Source organism: Procambarus clarkii, chromosome 35 (assembly GCF_040958095.1).
Source record: "Procambarus clarkii isolate CNS0578487 chromosome 35, FALCON_Pclarkii_2.0, whole genome shotgun sequence".
Classification (NCBI taxonomy): domain Eukaryota; kingdom Metazoa; phylum Arthropoda; class Malacostraca; order Decapoda; family Cambaridae; genus Procambarus; species Procambarus clarkii.
Genome location: NC_091184.1, coordinates 30,738,580 through 30,757,063, shown reverse-complemented (window position 1 = coordinate 30,757,063; position 18,484 = coordinate 30,738,580). Strand labels below are relative to the sequence as shown.

The 18,484-nt window shown below is 38.6% G+C and overlaps 1 protein-coding gene across 7 annotated transcripts in view; it reads left to right on the top strand.

Moving 5' to 3' along the window:
• The window catches only part of LOC123768489 (transducin beta-like protein 2), a 55,269-nt gene that overhangs the window by 14,040 nt on the left and 22,745 nt on the right, over nucleotides 1–18,484 (top strand). For 2 of the 7 annotated variants that reach the window (XM_045759090.2, XM_045759086.2), the window contains exons 1-3: nucleotides 2,921–3,069; nucleotides 6,401–6,598; nucleotides 15,554–15,769. In XM_045759090.2, coding sequence (XP_045615046.1) covers nucleotides 6,403–6,598; nucleotides 15,554–15,769 — 412 coding nt within the window. In that variant the 5' untranslated portion in view covers nucleotides 2,921–3,069; nucleotides 6,401–6,402. Of the gene's footprint in view, nucleotides 1–2,920; nucleotides 3,070–3,337; nucleotides 3,483–6,394; nucleotides 6,599–15,553; nucleotides 15,770–16,354; nucleotides 16,517–18,484 lie in introns of those variants that run through there. The other 5 variants (XM_045759092.2, XM_045759087.2, XM_045759089.2 and 2 more) reach the window with 5 other exon arrangements.

Sequence of the window (18,484 nt, the reverse complement as noted above, 5' to 3'; positions counted from 1 at the left end):
CTCGGACGTAGGTTCGAATCCTCGTCACGGCCCTTGTGGATTTGTACATTTCGCAGATCATCCAGGTCTCCAGTTACTGTTGGGTGTACGGGGTTCGAACCTGGGATATGCGCAGAGTAAGTGCCAGCTAACACTTCAAGGTTGACTGACAAGTCTTCCAATCAAGTACTAGTTAACTAGTTAAGTACTAGTACTAGTTAAGTACCAAGTCAAGTACTAGTTAAGGTTAACTCCTGGGATTTATTTTGACACATTTTCTCTGGACGTATTCAAGTTTATGTCCATTCTATAATAGAGACCAAAACTGAGCCGCGTAGATAAAACTAACTTACTGACGTCTTCGACGAGATAAAACAGGTTTAAGGTCTTTATTTATGTCTTTAACGTTATCCTTCACGCGCTCTGTGAAAACATGATGCTCATGTAATAATCTGTGCAGACGCTAGTAAGCCTCAGGGCCTAACATGATGATGTGCTTGAAGTAAATGATCCCCAGGACTGGACCTGTCACAGGATGAGTCCGAGGATGATCTAAGGGCGTACTTCATCTCCCAAGCCGACCTGAAAGAGTGTATTGTGAATTAGCCGCCACAGACAACCCCTCACCTCCTCCTGAGAGCAACACAATAGAAGAGCAACCTGCCGGCCCCCCAACCCAACCATGACTAGCCATCACCTTTATAATACAACAGGAAAAAGTCATCACCGGAAATGGCGGCGACCTTGATGTCTTCCCTCAGCGACGACCGCCGATCTCAACGCTCGTCCCCGACGATATGTACACAATCCCTGACCACATGTACACATATGTACACGAGTGTATATACGGCCTCTTGTAACCTTTCACCTTCACACGGATGGGTATACGCACCTATGTTCATGTGCACACGCATACATATACATGTACTCACCTATTTGGGTCTGCAGGATCGAGCATTAACTCTTGGATCCCCCTTTCGAGCCATCGGTTGTTTATAGCAATGACTCCGGGCCTATTTTCCTATCATATCTAGTTTTAAAATTATGAATAGAATTTGCTTCCACAATCTGCTCCTTAAGCGCATTCCATTTTTCCACTACTCTCACGCTAAAAGAAAATATGTGCATGTATATGTATGTACGAATATATATATATGTATATTCGGCGAGTATACACACACACACACACACACACACACACACAATGAATGGGTACATGCAAGTAAAGGCACTTTCTATCTGTCACTTTCTCTTCCACACTTTCTATCTGTCACTTTCTCTCCAGAGCGATGTGTGGAACCAGGATTATGTCTGAACATACAAACTCCAATGTACAATAATATATTGTTAATACGCGCAAGTTGCAGCGAGGGTCAGTGCAACACATGTTGCCATCTGTCACAATAATTAATATGTGCAGTTTTAATGTGATTAATGATGTACAAATTTCCGCTGAAGTTTAATTACTCCTTTTTGTGCCTTTTGTACTTCTTTTTATTTGTGATGCCACACGTAGGATGGGTGCACAAACTACCGCTTACAGGATGAGTATGGTATGCACAAACTACCGTTCACAGGATGAGTAACCAGTGCCTAAATATGCACAATATGCTAATATAATAATAATATTAATTTATATATGAGAAACGTTCTGTTTTAAATGAACAGAAAGTTAAAATTGAGGAATGTGTCTTTGGGGGTCGACCGCTGGATAGAATAGACTTGGCCCGAGGACGAGTTGCAAAGCAAGTGTGTCCCGGCTGAGGTGATAACTTGTATTGCACCGCCAGTGTTTCCCCTCTTCTTGCCTAGACTCATTGTGGAAGTTATATATTGGTTGTGACCTTTTCTAAGTTTTCCGCATACTTGAATGTCTCTGGGAAAATTACTTATGGCTGTAATGAATGAACGCGCTAGTGTTCCCTCGCAGGATGGTTTTGTTGTTAGCAGAGGTCAAACGGTCAAAGAATTTGACCTTTTTCTTGACGTTGGGAAACCATAGGAGGACGGGCTGCTACTGGACACCCCTGTCAAGACCGCACTGTCTATTTGTGGGTCCTCGGTTAGGTTAGGTTCGGGTACCTTAGTGCATCAGTGTGCTGTAAAGAATTTTGACGACAAAATGCGACGTATTATTCAAGCAACCTGCCCTATTGAATATTGTATCGCATATTGATGTTAAAACCCCAACGGACAACATATGATGTACTATAAACCATAACAATGATCTATCTTGAGGTTATCTTGAGATGATTTCGTTTTTTTTTCTAGTGTCCCCGCGGCCCGGTCCTCGACCAGGCCTCCACCCCCAGGAAGCAGCCCGTGACAGCTGACTAACTCCCAGGTACCTATTTACTGCTAGGTAACAGGGGCATTCAGGGTGAAAGAAACTTTGCCCATTTGTTTCTGCCTCGTGCGGGAATCGAACCCGCGCCACAGAATTACGAGTCCTGCGCGCTATCCACCAGGCTACGAGGCCCCTATAAACGTGATGTACGTTTACATCATGATTTACATTAAATGATGTACTATAAACCATAACAACCACGTTTTCTATGTGTGAATCCCATCTGTTAGGTTCAGGTAGTTTAATACACTATTTTTGTGACGTTGTGACACCTCGAGAGGACGGCGTGATTCCAAAGGACAGGTTAGAGTATCAACATTTCCAGGAACAGAATTTTCACACTACTATAGGACGTTGTAGCCTAAGATAAAGAAATGGGAAGCGGTATATAGATATATATAAACGCTATGCGTACTAGTGGCTTTAGGTATTGTATGTACTAGCGCTATCTTTAAATTCCAACATTATGTTTGTAACTCATCTTCAATGTATGTACCTGAATAAAAAATCTAAATCTAAATAATTGTGGGTTACAATACACCAGCATTCACTCTAGCAAGAAGATGAGTAAGGAAGAGGTTTCATCAGGCGTTGTGACGCAGACGCCAGTGACGCGCACGGCTGGGGAGGAAATTGTTGCAGATAAGTGTAAGAGCTGAGCTGGCAGGATGTGATGACCACGTGGTGGGGAGAGTAGTTCATACTGACCACCGGGTGGGGAGAGTAGTGCATAGTGACCAATGGTAAGGGGAGAATAATGTATGGTGACCACAGGGTGGGGTGGGGAGAGTAATCGCGTGGCATGATGGGGAGGAAGAGTAGTGCATGATGACCGCGTGGTGGGGGAGGAAGAGTAGTGCATGATGACCGCGTGGTGGGGGAGGAAGAGTAGTGCATGATGACCGCGTGGTGGGGGAGGAAGAGTAGTGCATGATGACCGCGTGGTGGGGGAGGAAGAGTAGTGCATGATGACCGCGTGGTGGGGGAGGAAGAGTAGTGCATGATGACCGCGTGGTGGGGGAGGAAGAGTAGTGCATGATGACCGCGTGGTGGGGGAGGAAGAGTAGTGCATGATGACCGCGTGGTGAGGGAGGAAGAGTAGTGAGCAAGCGAGCCCCTTGGGTTCCTTGATGACACGCACAATCACTCACTCAAGGTGCGTCCATGACAATGCCATCTCGTGCTCTCTGGGTTTACGCACACACCCGCTTGTGCATTTACGCACATGCTTGTTGCACCCACACACACATGCTTGATGCAACAACACACATGTCTGTGCACCCACGCACATGCTTGTATATATGTACCTGTAACCAATGTTGTAACCCTTATTGTGTAATGAAGCTAGTTGTTTAGTCAGAGATGGTTTATTTTTGCATAGAGGCTGGTATTTTCTTCCCTGATCCCATGTATGACAAACCATCCTGTGAGATGGGACTATTAGATGGATTTATAGCTAGTTTTTGATCTACACTATGTAATCTTTCATAGCATAGATATTTGATCAAATTCAATGTAACTTACCTAACCTAACCCAACCTATCCTAACCTAACCTAACATAACTTAACATATCCTAACATAACATAACCTAACATATCCTAACCTAACCTAACTTAATCTAACCTAACATAGGTAAGTCAGTAATTCACATTTTTAATATAATATAATAAAAGTATACTTAAGTATATTACTTAGGTATATTTATGTATACCTAAGCTTGTTAATAAAAAACAGACATTACATACATATTATATATATATATATATATATATATATATATATATATATATATATATATATATATATATATATATATATATATATATATATATATATATATATTTATTTTACACCCACCAGGGACTCAAACCCAGCCAGCACAGTTGCTTCCCAACAACTGGCAAAACATAGTTCGCCTTAACCCACTCCACCAAGCTCAGACCCTAAAAGGGATGGAAATTTGGGGGTTTTTAACCCCCAAATATCCCCACCCCCCAAGAGCATTAGAGTGGTGAGGGGTTATTCACATATTTTTTTATCAAGCCCCCCCTGCTTATATGGGAGAACTCGTGTCTTATGTTATGCACGTTTCGGGATGCATGTTATGCGAGTTTAGGCAAGTCTGTGTGCATATATATATATATATATATATATATATATATATATATATATATATATATATATATATATTATATATATGTGTGTGTATATCACGAAAATAAACACGTGATTAAGAATGTGACAATGTCAGACCACGGAGGAAAAATGAAACAGGAATTTCCTTAAGTACTTTCGTATATTAAATACATCTTCAGAAGGTCCAAATTATATTATATATATATATTATATATATATAATATATATATATATATTATATATATATATATATATATATATATATATATAATATATGTATATATATATATATATATATATATATATATATATATATATAATATATGTATATATATATATATATATATATATATATATAATATATATATAATATATGTATATATATATGCAACAACGATCACAAAAACACTGATCCAAGTATGTGGAAAAACCACATGTGAAAAATAGAGAATGCTAAACGCGTTTTCGGCTTAATTCGCCTTCATCAGAGCAAAGTAGAATCATAATCTTTGCTCTGATGAAGGTGAATTAAGCCGAAAACGTGTTTAGCATTCTCTTTTTTCACATGTGGTTTTGCCGCAATATATATATATATATATATATATATATATATATATATATATATATATATATAATATATACATATATATATACATATATATATATATATATATATATATATATATATATATATATATATATATATATATATATATATATATATATATATATGCGAACAAGCCTGAATGGTCCCCAGGACTATATGCGACTGAAAACTCACACCCCAGAAGTGACTCGAACCCATACTCCCAGGAGCAACGCAACTGGTAACCACAGGGCGCCTTAATCCGCTTGACCATCACGGCCGGACAAAAGGAAGTGGTAGCCGAAGCTATTTGAACCACTTCCCCGCCGGCAACTCGGATGGTAATCTTGGGCATAGCATTTCACCAAATCACCTCATTCTTTGGGGCACACATGAGGAACACAAATGCGAACAAGCCTGAATGGTCCCCAGGACTATATGCGACTGAAAACTCACACCCCAGAAGTGACTCGAACCCATACTCCCAGGAGCAACGCAACGGGTAACTTTTCGAACTGGTAAGGAGCAACGCAACTGGTAACTGAAAACTTGAGTTTTCAGTCGCATATAGTCCTGGGGACCATTCAGGCTTGTTCGCATTTGTGTTCCTCACGTGTGCCCCAAAGAATGAGGTGATTTGGTGAAATGCTATGCCCAAGATTACCATCCGAGTTGCCGGCGGGGAAGTGGTTCAAATAGCTTCGGCTACCACTTCCTTTTGTCCGGCCGTGATGGTCAAGCGGATTAAGGCGCCCTGTAGTTACCAGTTGCGTTGCTCCTGGGAGTATGGGTTCGAGTCACTTCTGGGGTGTGAGTTTTCAGTCATATATAATATATTTATAATATATATATAATATATACTCATTATATCACCATTGATATATGATATATGGCCGAATGACAACAGTTACAGTATATTCTAATATTTATTTTAATACATGGAAGCACGATACCTGTGTATTGCATTTTGCAAGGGTTTTGGGTAAATTTAATAGTTGAAATTGTTCTCAAATCCACTTACATGCATAGCGTGAACTATTAATTATAATCACTGAGTTATAACATGTTAGATATTTCCTTAGTATCACTGATTTGCCAATATATTTATAGAGTCTGTGGAGGTCCAGCGGTATATACCGTTAATTATTTTACCACACACAGTTACCTGCCCCAGTTCTCAGTTCACTTGAAATATTGAGGAATTAAATGATTTATTCATTCAGCAAGCTTGCATTCATATAGAAATTTGTTATAGTCGACTCTGTATGTATATAATGTATAAAGCCGGAATCCATTACCGGCAACAGTGTATTGATTTTTATTTTTGTTATTGTTTTGTCCTGAGGTGCAGCCATGAGCAGCGGTCACGCGGTGATTGGCCAACACGTGGCCGTGACGTCACTAGGCATTATGGCGGGCTCCCACACACACGCCGACCACGATCCCACCATGTTTTTCATTTCTTTGGTTGTAGCAGTTACTGTGATCGTGTTAATATGGCTCATACGGCGCGTGAGGGACAAGGACGTCGACCCAAATGAACGAAGCAGTAAGTAAAGTGCTGTGGTAGGGGAAATGTGCGTATATTGAAGTTTTCCCCTGGCTGGAGGGGGGAGGGAACGAAGTCAACATGTAATATTTACATAGGTGTATGTATTTTGGGATTTTTTCCGGTTACTGCATTTGTTGTGCCTTATTACGGACTGGTGCCGACCGTAGGATTTTTAAGATGATGGGGAAATAGTGTGTTTTGTGGTAATTGGAAGGATTAGCGGTAAAGTTAGGCTTGAAACCGGGTTTGCACTTCCTGCATTCCGACTGCTCACCCGCGGGAAACTCGACCCCTCTCAGCCCCGTCTGTGTGTGTCGGCCACTGTAGGCATTAACCTCTCTATAGTACTTTGTGTTATTAATGCGGGGACTATGAGTGTGGCTATGTGGAATGTGAGAGTAAGATTATAAGGTCGGTTGTGTAGGTGGTGTGAGCATGTGTGTCGGTTAACTGTTCATGGCCTTTTATTAGGTCATTCACATAGGTCCATACAGTTCCTGTTTGGCCATATATATTTCCTGCAATATGCTTTGTTCATAACTGTGTGCTCCAAATTTTTAAGTCCATTATTACCTTAGTTGAATGGTTATAATGTAATGGTACTTAGTTGAAAAGTACAATTTAAGTGGCTTAATATGGAGCCAAGTAAATATGCAATGCAGTACTTGGATGACTGACTAATTAGCATGAAAAAACTATTTTAGTTAGTAGTGGCATAATTAACTTGTAAATCATTGTTTATGGAAGTGTGTTGTAACCAACTTAAGTTGGTTAACTTATTTATTTATATAATTTTTGTTTTTTTGAGATATATACAAGAGTTGTTACATTCTTGTACAGCCACTAGTACGCGTAGCGTTTCGGGCAAGTCCTTAATCCTATGGTCCCTGGAATACGATCCCCTGCCGCGAAGAATCGTTTTTTCATCCAAGTACACATTTTACTGTTGCGTTAAACAGAGGCTACAGTTAAGGAATTGCGCCCAGTAAATCCTCCCCGGCCAGGATACGAACCCATGACATAGCGCTCGCGGAACGCCAGGCGAGTGTCTTACCACTACACCACGGAGACTTTGTATATATGTATATTCAAGAAGGTACATTGGGTTTGTGAGAGTACATAGCATGAAGTGTTTACATTTTTCTAAAGGCACTAGTATGCACAGCTTTTTGGGCATGTCCTTAATCTAACAGATAATATTAAGTAGGTAAATTCTAGCAAAATTTATAAAATGTTAACAGGTACATTGTAAGAAAATTTGATAAAGATTAGTAGGTATATACTGTATTAAAGCACATTAATAGCTTTGATAGCATTGTTAGCTTGATTGATAATTTGACAAAGACTAGTAGGCACATTAAAGCATATTGATAGCACACATAAGATGACAACAATGATCTCAGTGGTAAAGTTGTATGGCTTAGATACATATATTGGGGGATTGGGTAGTGCACACTATTAACTGACACTGACATATTAACAATATTATAATATTAATTGTTACAATAGACAATACTGTATTAACTGACAATAACTGACATCTGACTCTCAAATTAAATTTTTTTTCCCATAACGTAATGGTGCTAGTTAACTGTCTGACTGGTGCTGCCTGACACTCATATTTGTGGAGAATTATTTTCATCTAATATTGAGAGACTGATGCAGATAGGAAAATCACCACAAAACGTGGACTGTAATGAACCAACCCGTCCTCTTAAAAATGTCACTTTTCGCTCGTATGCGTGCTATGGCCAAATTTGGATGTAATTTGAAATGAAATCGACTCACAACAGTGACGTACTGTTCCGTTTTCTGTTTGAGTCGTCTGGCTTACTCGGCCAGCTTAGAAAAGGATTCTTTCCATTAACGTTTTTCATACCATTTTCAAACTTTGAGAATTTCCTGCCCACCTAACCTATCAGAGGGCCTTTAACTTACTGTTGTTGAAAAAAAAAAAATACCAAATTTATATTAATTTTTTTTCATTTTCAAATAAGTCCTTATTCGGCCATACAGGCAAACGGCCAAAAGCGACGTTCTTTTAAAGAGGACAGGTTGAATGAACAATCACAAAGAAGCTGAAGAAAGATTCATACCACCATTGAGGAATAAGGAAACCAAGTAGAGCATTATCCAGTGGTTGGACAGGCAGTTTTTGGCAGCAAAGAGAAGCAAGGAAGCAAGCATGGTAGGAATTAAGAGCACTAAACAGAAGACAATGACGAACACGCACACAGAAACTAGAAGTGGAGGTGCATAGACTGAATGTTCCCCGCCTCATGGTTCCCGTTCTACTTGACGGGGCAGGTGTGCGAGACGAAGACGTCCGTTATGACGTCCTTCGCCATACCTTCCACTTCATTCGTCATGTCTATGGGCTGAAGTGACTGTAAGGACCCCATCCCTCTATTTCCCAGTATCAGGCGGCCGGGGCACATCCAATCTCTCGATTGTTTTTGCCCTTCAATCAAGGACAGCAAAAAACAATGACAGTATTCAAAAAAGAAAACCAGCTTAAGCTGCACTATATCATGTGATGGGTTGTTCTATTGCAGCTATACTGAACCAAGGTAGTATGGCTCACCACATAAACAAAAATGCTGCTATTGGCCCTTTGCAGTGTGGAAGTTGCAGGTGGAAACAAGAAAATCATCAAATAAAAAATTAAAACAATTTACTGAAATATTTACGAACAAAAATTACACCTGAGAACACTTGGCTGTTATAACAGAACAAATAAAATAAGTAAATGAAAGTTTAAATCTAATACAATACAAGAGTATATTGTGCTGAAGACAACTACCATACCACCACAGCATCCGGCACATGACAAAGGCTGAAGGCAGACGGCATTACAGGAGGTTAAGGTGATCCAAGAGCACTGAGAGAGAGACTGGCTCTTCAGGGAGGTGGTGTCCTTTATATAGTCTGGTAGTGACGACTCATCCGGTGTCAACACAAGGTTGACATCATCTGGTCAACTAGCAAACTGCTTGTTTGTGGTTGGCAGAGCCCTTTTATATAATCTGGTAATGATGACTCATCCGGTGTCAACGCAAGGTGGACATCTGGTCAACTAGCAAACTGCTTGTTTGTGGCATGCAGAGCCTTTGTGTTGAGGCACCCCACTGCTAGTTGAAGGCAGCTAACTGCTTGTTTGTGAAGGCAAACTACCGGTTAGCGGAGGCGCTCGGCTTGTCACTGAGTTGTATCAGGCCGTGCCAGGCCTGATACAGAGAGAGGGGGTACAGAGAGGTGGAGAGGTGGCAGGACTGATGACTCATCTGGGCTGGTGTAGAGGTGAACTTCCAGGGCAGAGGCATTGAGGGTGAGGGGAAAAGGCAGTTCCACTGCTATGCAGAGGATTCACGTGACACTCCAAATAGAAGGAAGGTGACTGAATGACTAGGTGATCATGCTACATAAAATAGAAGTGACCACTGTGAATGATAAGGAAGTACAAAAAGAACCTTACAAAAGTTTCCAGGAACACAGGAAAGGCTCACTTAAGGGGGCGTTATTCACAAAATATGCAAAAAATGAAAACTCGTTCAATTTCAATCAAACTTTTTTGACAAGTTGTATATGAAAAGGGTTTCATTTGGTCCAAGTCTAAGCATCGTAGCATAAATAGGAAGGGTGAAAAAAAATATTGAATTGTCAAAAATTTTCAAAAATGGTCAAAAAAGATTATCAAACAAAAATGTCAACTGAAATCATGTCTATGACTCAGCTATCACAATAGCATATATTAAAAACAAATTATAATTAGTTTTATTAACAAAAAATTTAGTTAAAAAAAAAAGGCAAATTTTACTTTTTTTTTTATTTTTATCTCTTTTGTTTATAGGGCGATTTGCATGAAACTTATACACCTGACTGCATGTATGCCTATCTGTAAGGGTGCCAATTTTGGAGGGAATTGGTTGATGTCAACTTCAGCCACAGAGGGCAACACCTTAGACTTTATTTTTTACTTGAATGTTTGTTACTTGAAAATGAATATCTTTCATTTTTTATGCAATTTACATGAAACTTACACATTATATATAAATTTTATGTCTCTAAAATCGTTAGCAAGCGTTTTTATCTTGAGTTCTTTATTGACTTTATAATAGCAATAAACATGATATATGTGCATAATTTTGGGGGGGAACTTAGACTATTTGTATTAGGAAAACTAAAGACGTTTTGGAAAATCTTTTGCAAGAGATCCTTTATTATATGTTAATGTGTCAGAAAAGTGTCATAGAATGATTATATCTGAAAGGTGTGGTTGTAAACTTACACTTGAAAATGTGTAAAATTCGTTGAAAAAAATATTAAAAATCCTCCTTACTATTTAGGCTACAGTACTGAAACTTCGAACAAGTGCAGCCCTTTTCATATACAACCAGTCAAAAATAATGGTTGACACTAAACAACAACTTTAATATACCCGAATAACGCCCCCTTAAATGGTAGTGACACCAGAAGTTATAAAGAAATGAATTGGATATGACAAAAGTTTGGACCACACAAGATGGGTACAAATTACTTTGAAGCCAAGATATCTGCCAAATGATTTTAAGATTGCCCAGTTTAACCTAACTTTTTTTTTAGTTAAAATGAGCTTTGTCGAAATGCCTGAGTGATTTGATTGTACCACATGTCATATTGGAAAGCACTGTTTAGTCCATTTCCTATAGTATTTATCTCTGGGAAAGGGAGAGCGCTCAGATGAAAAATGGCTGACTTCAGGTCAGTCTACAAGAAAGAGGAAAAGATAAGACCTGCTGAACAGTTTCACTAGTAAGCATGCACTACAAATTTCTAAGAGTGATCAAAGTAGGCTAGGTAAATGGAGGTAAATCCTCCTTGACAAATATATTAGTTTTAGAATAAGATAAAAGATGTCAAGTGAGAGAGGAATGGGCAGTTTGCATAGTCTTCAATTGTCAGAAAGCACTTAAATTAATACTGTCCCATACAAAAGACCAATTTAAGCTAGAGAAGCAGGTTAGAGTCTAGAAGAGTTCTAAAGTGGGTGAGGGAATATCTCACTGGAAGGAAGTAAATGAGTTATGGTGAGAACATGAATATCAACATAGAAGGATTACAACTGGAGTACAAGGATCTGTGTTCATCCATTTTTCTGTTAACAGCTTGATAAGAAATTACTTCCTTCGTATCACTATAAAGATGGAAAACAGAGAAGAATGAGGATTTTGGGGGAAGTTTGTGATATCCTGCAAAATTATCTTGACACTTCTGAAGTGGTCTGATAAGTGGCTGCTGTACAGCAGTATAGTGAAAAGGAGATGTGCATACAATAGCATATGCCAAACTAGCCAGTGTCCCTGTATTCATTATCTTCAACAGGCTATATATAACCTGCAAGGAAAACTCTCCTATATAACTGGACCTCAACATACTTTGAGGGAAGGTATAGGGGAAAATGATGACGGCATAAGATTCCAAGGGAAATTGATAAAGTAAACAAGAATTGTTGAAAGTTAGGAACAGCAGAATGTGAGGGGGCATATTTGGAACTGGATACATTTGAGTCACTGATATAAAAAAAATTATTAGCCATCAATAAGTAGAATCGATCAAGTAAATGTCATCAACACTTACTCAATTTACAATTTTACATTTTTTGATGTGCACATTGGTGTGCTATTATTCACTGGGTTCTGTTAGGAAATTGAAAAGCCATCTTCCTATTTACCCAGTAATTTTTTTTTAATGCATTTTGTGTGCAGTAACTATGGTCACATTTGTCAAAGGCCTTTGCAGAATGTGTGTCAATATATTGTATCAGCATTTTGCTTGTCTTCTATAATGGCTAATGCTTGTCATAGTGGTCTAGCAATTGAGAAACAGGAGTGCTCTATTATAAACGTGTGTTCTGGGTTATTTAGTCGCTGTGATTCAAAGTATTTTGTGATATTACTTCTTGGTACTCTTCCAAAGATTTTGATGACGTGTGATGTTAATACTATCAGTCTATAAATTGTCTTCTGCTTTATTCTCTCCTTTATGGAGTGGTGCGCGCTCTTCTATTTTTTTAGTATGTCAAGGATAATGCCAGTTTCTAGGCTCCCTACCCGAAAAATTTAAGAGTTAACAATACGTGTAGTGGCTTTTTACAATTCTTGATGAATATGGAATTCCAGGAATTGGGATGTATTGTTAAATTTCCTTGGCTTGATACAGTATGAAGAACTCATTTTGTAAGATTGTGCCAGTTGAGTGCATGAATGCACACAGCTGGCCTCCTACCTAGCCTTGTTTATTCCATAGGTAAAATATAGTATAGTTCCAATGGACCTGGACACTCAGACTAATTATACCTGGACGATGTAATTATCTTAATGTTTTAGAAAAGTAAATAGTTTTTTATATTCAAAATACACACTCGGGTATTTGTAGGATAATCTGGGCCCTTAATCTAGGTATTGTTTTCCATACTATTGAAGTTTCAATCTACATTTTCTACATTTTTATTACATTTCTAATAAAACTAGGGAGTGCTCTTCCTTGTACTGTATACGATGAAAAATCATTAAAAATGACTGACTCGCTTCTTCAGGTTGCACTCTGGGGCGGATCTCCTGGACCCTGTCCTTGGTGTTTCAATTCGGGTTTAGTTTCTTTGGAGCCTGCTCACCTTGGGTGTTAGTTTTTGTGAGTAGCCTGGGATGAGGCCTCTAACAGTGCTAAGTGTACTGGCATAAACTGTATTCACCTAGTTGTATTCACCTAGTTGTGCTTGCGGGGAGTTGAGCTCTGCTCTTTTGGCTCGCCTCTTGACTGTCAATCAATTTTTTTTCGCACCCCCACACCCCAGGAAGCAGCCCATAACAGCTGTCTTAACCTCCCAGGTACCTGTTTACTGCTAGGTAACAGGGGCATCAGGGTGAAAGAAACTCATAAGCATTTAATATGCTTATGCATATTGAATGTCTTTGTGAAGTAGCTGCTACATTATTGCTAATGTGGTGGCTACAGGCAGTTTGTATAGCTTACAGGTTACAGTACAGGCACCTTGTGATGACTTTATTGGCTTGCATATGTCAGGCTGCAATAGCATGGCTAAGAACTTATCAGGAAAGCCAAGCTTTAGACTGATATATAAGTAGAAAATTCAAAGCAGACCTTAGTGTAACTACAGGCAGGTGGTGTTACCCCTCTTGAACATAACATCCTAAGAGTGTTCATAGAAGAAACCCCTCCAGCTAGCCACATCTAAAAATGTTCTAGTCAGTACTCTTCCGCTTATGCTGACCTTGGACCATCTTGTGTGCATTCTTTATTCCTAAACTTTCCATTCAAAGTTCATATCATTCCATTTCCTAAACTTTCATTTCCAAAGTGTTAACACTTTGGCGTCCTGATGACGCTTGTGGCATCCTAAAAACAATACTGTACATGCAGAGTGGAGGATGACGCTCTTGGCGTCATGCGTTAATTTTTGCTTATTCTTATCAAGGTTAAACATTGTAAGTGAAAGAGTTTAACATTGGGTTATGTGCTCACCGGCAATGCTCGGCCTACCTTTCGGTGCGATGTGGGTTGCCTGCCAGGCTTGCAAATGTGCTAATAAGGCTTGTCTGTGATCACTTGAATCCACCCTGCACATGCATACTACTTTTGAATACTGTCTTTTCTTATTGTAAAAAATATCCAAATAATTACTGTATAAATTAAACATATATGGTGGAAGTAATTACTGACTACTGGAATTAGGCAAAGCATCGAACAAAAAATCAGTAAGATATTCCTAAGACAGTGTACAGTGCCTTAAATTGTAACTGTTGATTTCAATAGTAAATGCATTTGCTGCATTTTATCTCTAAAGGACTAACCTAGTTGAAATAAGTGCGGACTCTGACCAATGACTGTGTGTGTCTTATCAGTGTCTATTCCAGTTTGCTAAGTTCCTCTGCAATTTACCTTTGTAGCATATTCACTTTTAAAGCAAATTATTCAGACATGATGCTTAAAATAACTCCCTCTCCATTGGGCCTCAGACCCCAGAAAGAATTCCAATGATATAGTGTAATTAAAATGCAAGGTACAGTATAATCTTCCCAGGACATGACAAGAATGAATCTTCAGGTGGACTGTACCTTGACTTAATGACTGTTGCCAAGCCCTTCAATATGTAACTAAAAATTACCCTACAGTATTGTTACTGAGAAAATCAAGAGCCATGAGGAGGATTTGAAGCTATGCTCTGGGTACTCCCAAGGACGCACCTTGGACCTATACACCACGATATAGTAAAAACATTGCCACCTGGGATTCAATCGAATCTTCTAGTTTGATTTTTTAAATTTTATTACTGCTACAGAAGTTACAATTAAAGACAGGAGTTTTTTTTTATACCTGTATAGTCAGGCTGGTCTGGTAAGCCTGTTTCGCTTGCCTGTCGGTGGAGCAGACACCATTTTCCAATTCACCAAGAGTTTGTTACCCAATTCTCTCCAGCCCACCAAGTGGTTCCGGTCCACTGTGTTTGAGCAAGGTCGTATTGTAGAAGATTTACATAGTACAGTATATATTTGTATAACCCAGTTGTTGAGTAATGCTTTATGAAGAAAGTGCTGAAAATTGTTTAAAATATACAGTAATTAATTGGATGGGTTCATTTTAAGACCATAAAAAGTGGTCAATCACACATGTACTATACTTGACATCTATCTAAAACTTTGTTGCTTAATAAAATATTGATTCAAGTAAAACTTGTTCAAATACACAAATGTGTTTTAAATGCTCTGGTCCATTGCTCAATGGGTGTGTTTTGAAAGAAATTAAGCAATATTTGTATTGTTCATGATTATTAGGGTTTCCATTTTGTTACAATATACAGTATAGTATACCATTTTGTAGAAAATGTGAATTATAAACTCTGGTTCATAAATTTTATTGATAGAACCTCATTTAATATACTATACGACTTCACAGGTCAAAAGAAACGGGCCTCGGAATCTGCTTTATCGAAGAATGTCAACCAGAAAGCATCCAAGAAAAAGCCAGCAGCAGCAGCAGCATGGCGGAAGCCTGCAAGCTCAGTGCAGTTTACTCACCCTGAATTGTTGACGTCTTTGAAAGGACATTCTGGATCTGTCACAAGTGGCGGCTTCTCCTCAAATGGCAAACATTTTATCTCGGCAGCTGATGGTAAGTAACGTAAATTTGATGTTTAGGTTTTTTCATTTGCATTTTATTAAATCTTATCAATGTATATAGGTAACCTTCATGTCTATATTTTTGTTCTATGTTATGAGGTTATTCATATGCAGGCTTGTTGAATAACTTATGAGGTTATTCTAAATCTATAAACACTTATTTATCTGGCCTTCGGTCCACAAATACTTTTATCACATTCTGAAAGCATGTCCGACCTGTTGGAGGGGGGGGGGGTGTCGCAGTCCTGTAGAGCCAAAGAGAAAATTGTGTACCACTGCAATACAGTAATATAATAATTATACAGTGAAATAATGATTATTGACATAAATTTTTTTTAATGCACACTTTAGGTATGATGTGGATATTACAACCTACATTTAGTTGACACAAATAAAAAGCAAGATTTATTTTCTTTAGGCTTGGTCTAAAACTGTAAACATTTCTTTTCCTCCCGTCCCACAAGAGAACAGAAACCTGGACAGCTGTTCCTGTAAACTGCAACCTGGTTGCATCTTTAAGTCCATTCTTCATTGTCTTGACTGCATTATTTGCCAAGCCATTTGAAGCCAGACGAGATGAATGGATTTGGCTTTGACACCATTGTACTTTATGAAGGTGTTGGAACTACTCACTAATGAAGAATGGTCTATTGTCCATGATGACCATCAGTAGTGAAGTCAGTCAGTGCTGCAATAGATCTACTGTGGTCTGCCATATGGTGTATCAAATCAATTTTGAGTAGGTATCCACTTTAACCAGGAGCATATATGGCTTTTGTTGGCACTTTGAAAAATTTGTTTGCAATACCAGGAGCTTCACTCTGAGGGAGCCACTACTGCTTAATGAGTGGTTCTGATTTCAATGGGTTTAAGAAACAAGGGTCATCAAAATGAATTTTGTGCAATGATTAGATATTCCATGTAAGAAAACCTCATTGTTTTCTTATGATTCATTTTTGCTTTAGCAAGATTTCTATTCAATATCTGATTCAGCATAAACTTGAAATTTTAAAATCCTATGATAGGATTTTAAAACAAACATTTTAAAACGACATTTTAAAACAGGATTTTAAAACAGCAAATTTTTGTTGGGCAGCATAACCCATTGGCAACCATTGTTGTATTTTATATTTTGGTTCTGAAATGTAATTTAATTAATGGTCAGGAGAGTCAGGCCTGGCCCTGGGCTGTAGATGAACTCTCAGATCCCATCCAGGTACAATCCAGGCAGAGACCAAAAAGTTTATTCACAAATGAGACTAATGAAGTTAGGGAGTGAGGTGGGCAAGAAGGCTGTAATTACAATATAAGAGGGAGGCTGTTACAGGAATTAAAAGGGTGTGTGTATATATGCATAAAACTCGCTTCATTAGTCCAGTTATGTATTTTGCGTTAAGGGTTTTGGAGATTACGAAATTATATTTTTTTAGAAAATTTAAAATCCACTTCATCCAAAAACTAATTCATTTTTGTTAAGGTCTTGGTAATTGTGGCCATCTTGGAGTTTTTAAAATGGCCACCATTTTGGTGGCCACTTTTAGCAAGGTTTCTGCAATATCTTAATTTGTAAGCAATGTAGCTGATGAAGATGGCTATACAGTACACGTATTGTAAGGGTCAATAATCTAATTGAATAAATTACAATTATCTATATATGATAAAAAGACGAGTACATTTACCTGTTCGTTATCATTTAAAAAGTTAAATAGTATAGAACATACAAGTACAAAAGATTTGTACTGCCTGTAACAATAACTTCAAGCCTATGTCAAACAGTGAGAAGAATATGTTCTACGCAAAACTTGCTACTGTATTGTAGTTATCAATCTTGGTTATTACTCGCTCATCTTGGACATGTTTATTATTCATTTTTCACTGTTTTTGCACTGGGTTGTTGTTTTCTGCACAGTAGTTACAGGATGAGAGCTACATTTGTGGTGTGCTGTCTTCCCAGTACTGGCATATATAACTTTTTGGAACTACTTTTAACTTGTTCCACTCTCCTGCCCCATTTGTGAATGTGAATTTTCTTACTTTTTGGCAGCTTTGTTTAGCTTAAATCTATGATGTCTTGTTCTGGAAGTTCCAAGTTACCTGTAGGACTCTTTTTAAGAATGTCATCCTTGCATTGGAATCTCACCATCTTAATGATGGCCTCAAGAGCAGGAGGAACATGAGTCATGGTGTTGCAACTGGTCATCCGTGTAGTAACTGTTCATTGGGTCATGTTGACCCTGATGGCCAGTGCTCACCTATCCCCAACCTCAAGCCTATAAATGTGCTGCTTGAGGTCAGTATGACCTTAGGGCTGTGCTGCTTGAGGTCACCAACTGTGACTTTAGGGATGTGCTACTTGAGCTTCACGGCCTGGCCTGGGTTCGTATCCTGACCAGGGAAGATTGACTGGGTGCCAATCCTTAACTGTACACCTCTGTTCACCCAGCAGTGAATGGGTACCTGGTTGTTAAACGATTTGGCAGATCGTATTTCAGGGAAAATTAAGATTAAGGACCTGCCTGAAACGCTATGCATGTTAGTGGCTTGACAAGAGTGCAAGTACTCTTGTATATACTGTTTAGTTTAGTTCATTTATTATGGAAAGTGGAAAAGGTTACAGAGGCACATAATGGGCTCAGGGACTGAACCCCACAATTCATTTAGCTAAGCAAGTTACAATCTTGATGAGCTAGTTACAAAATTCAGTACA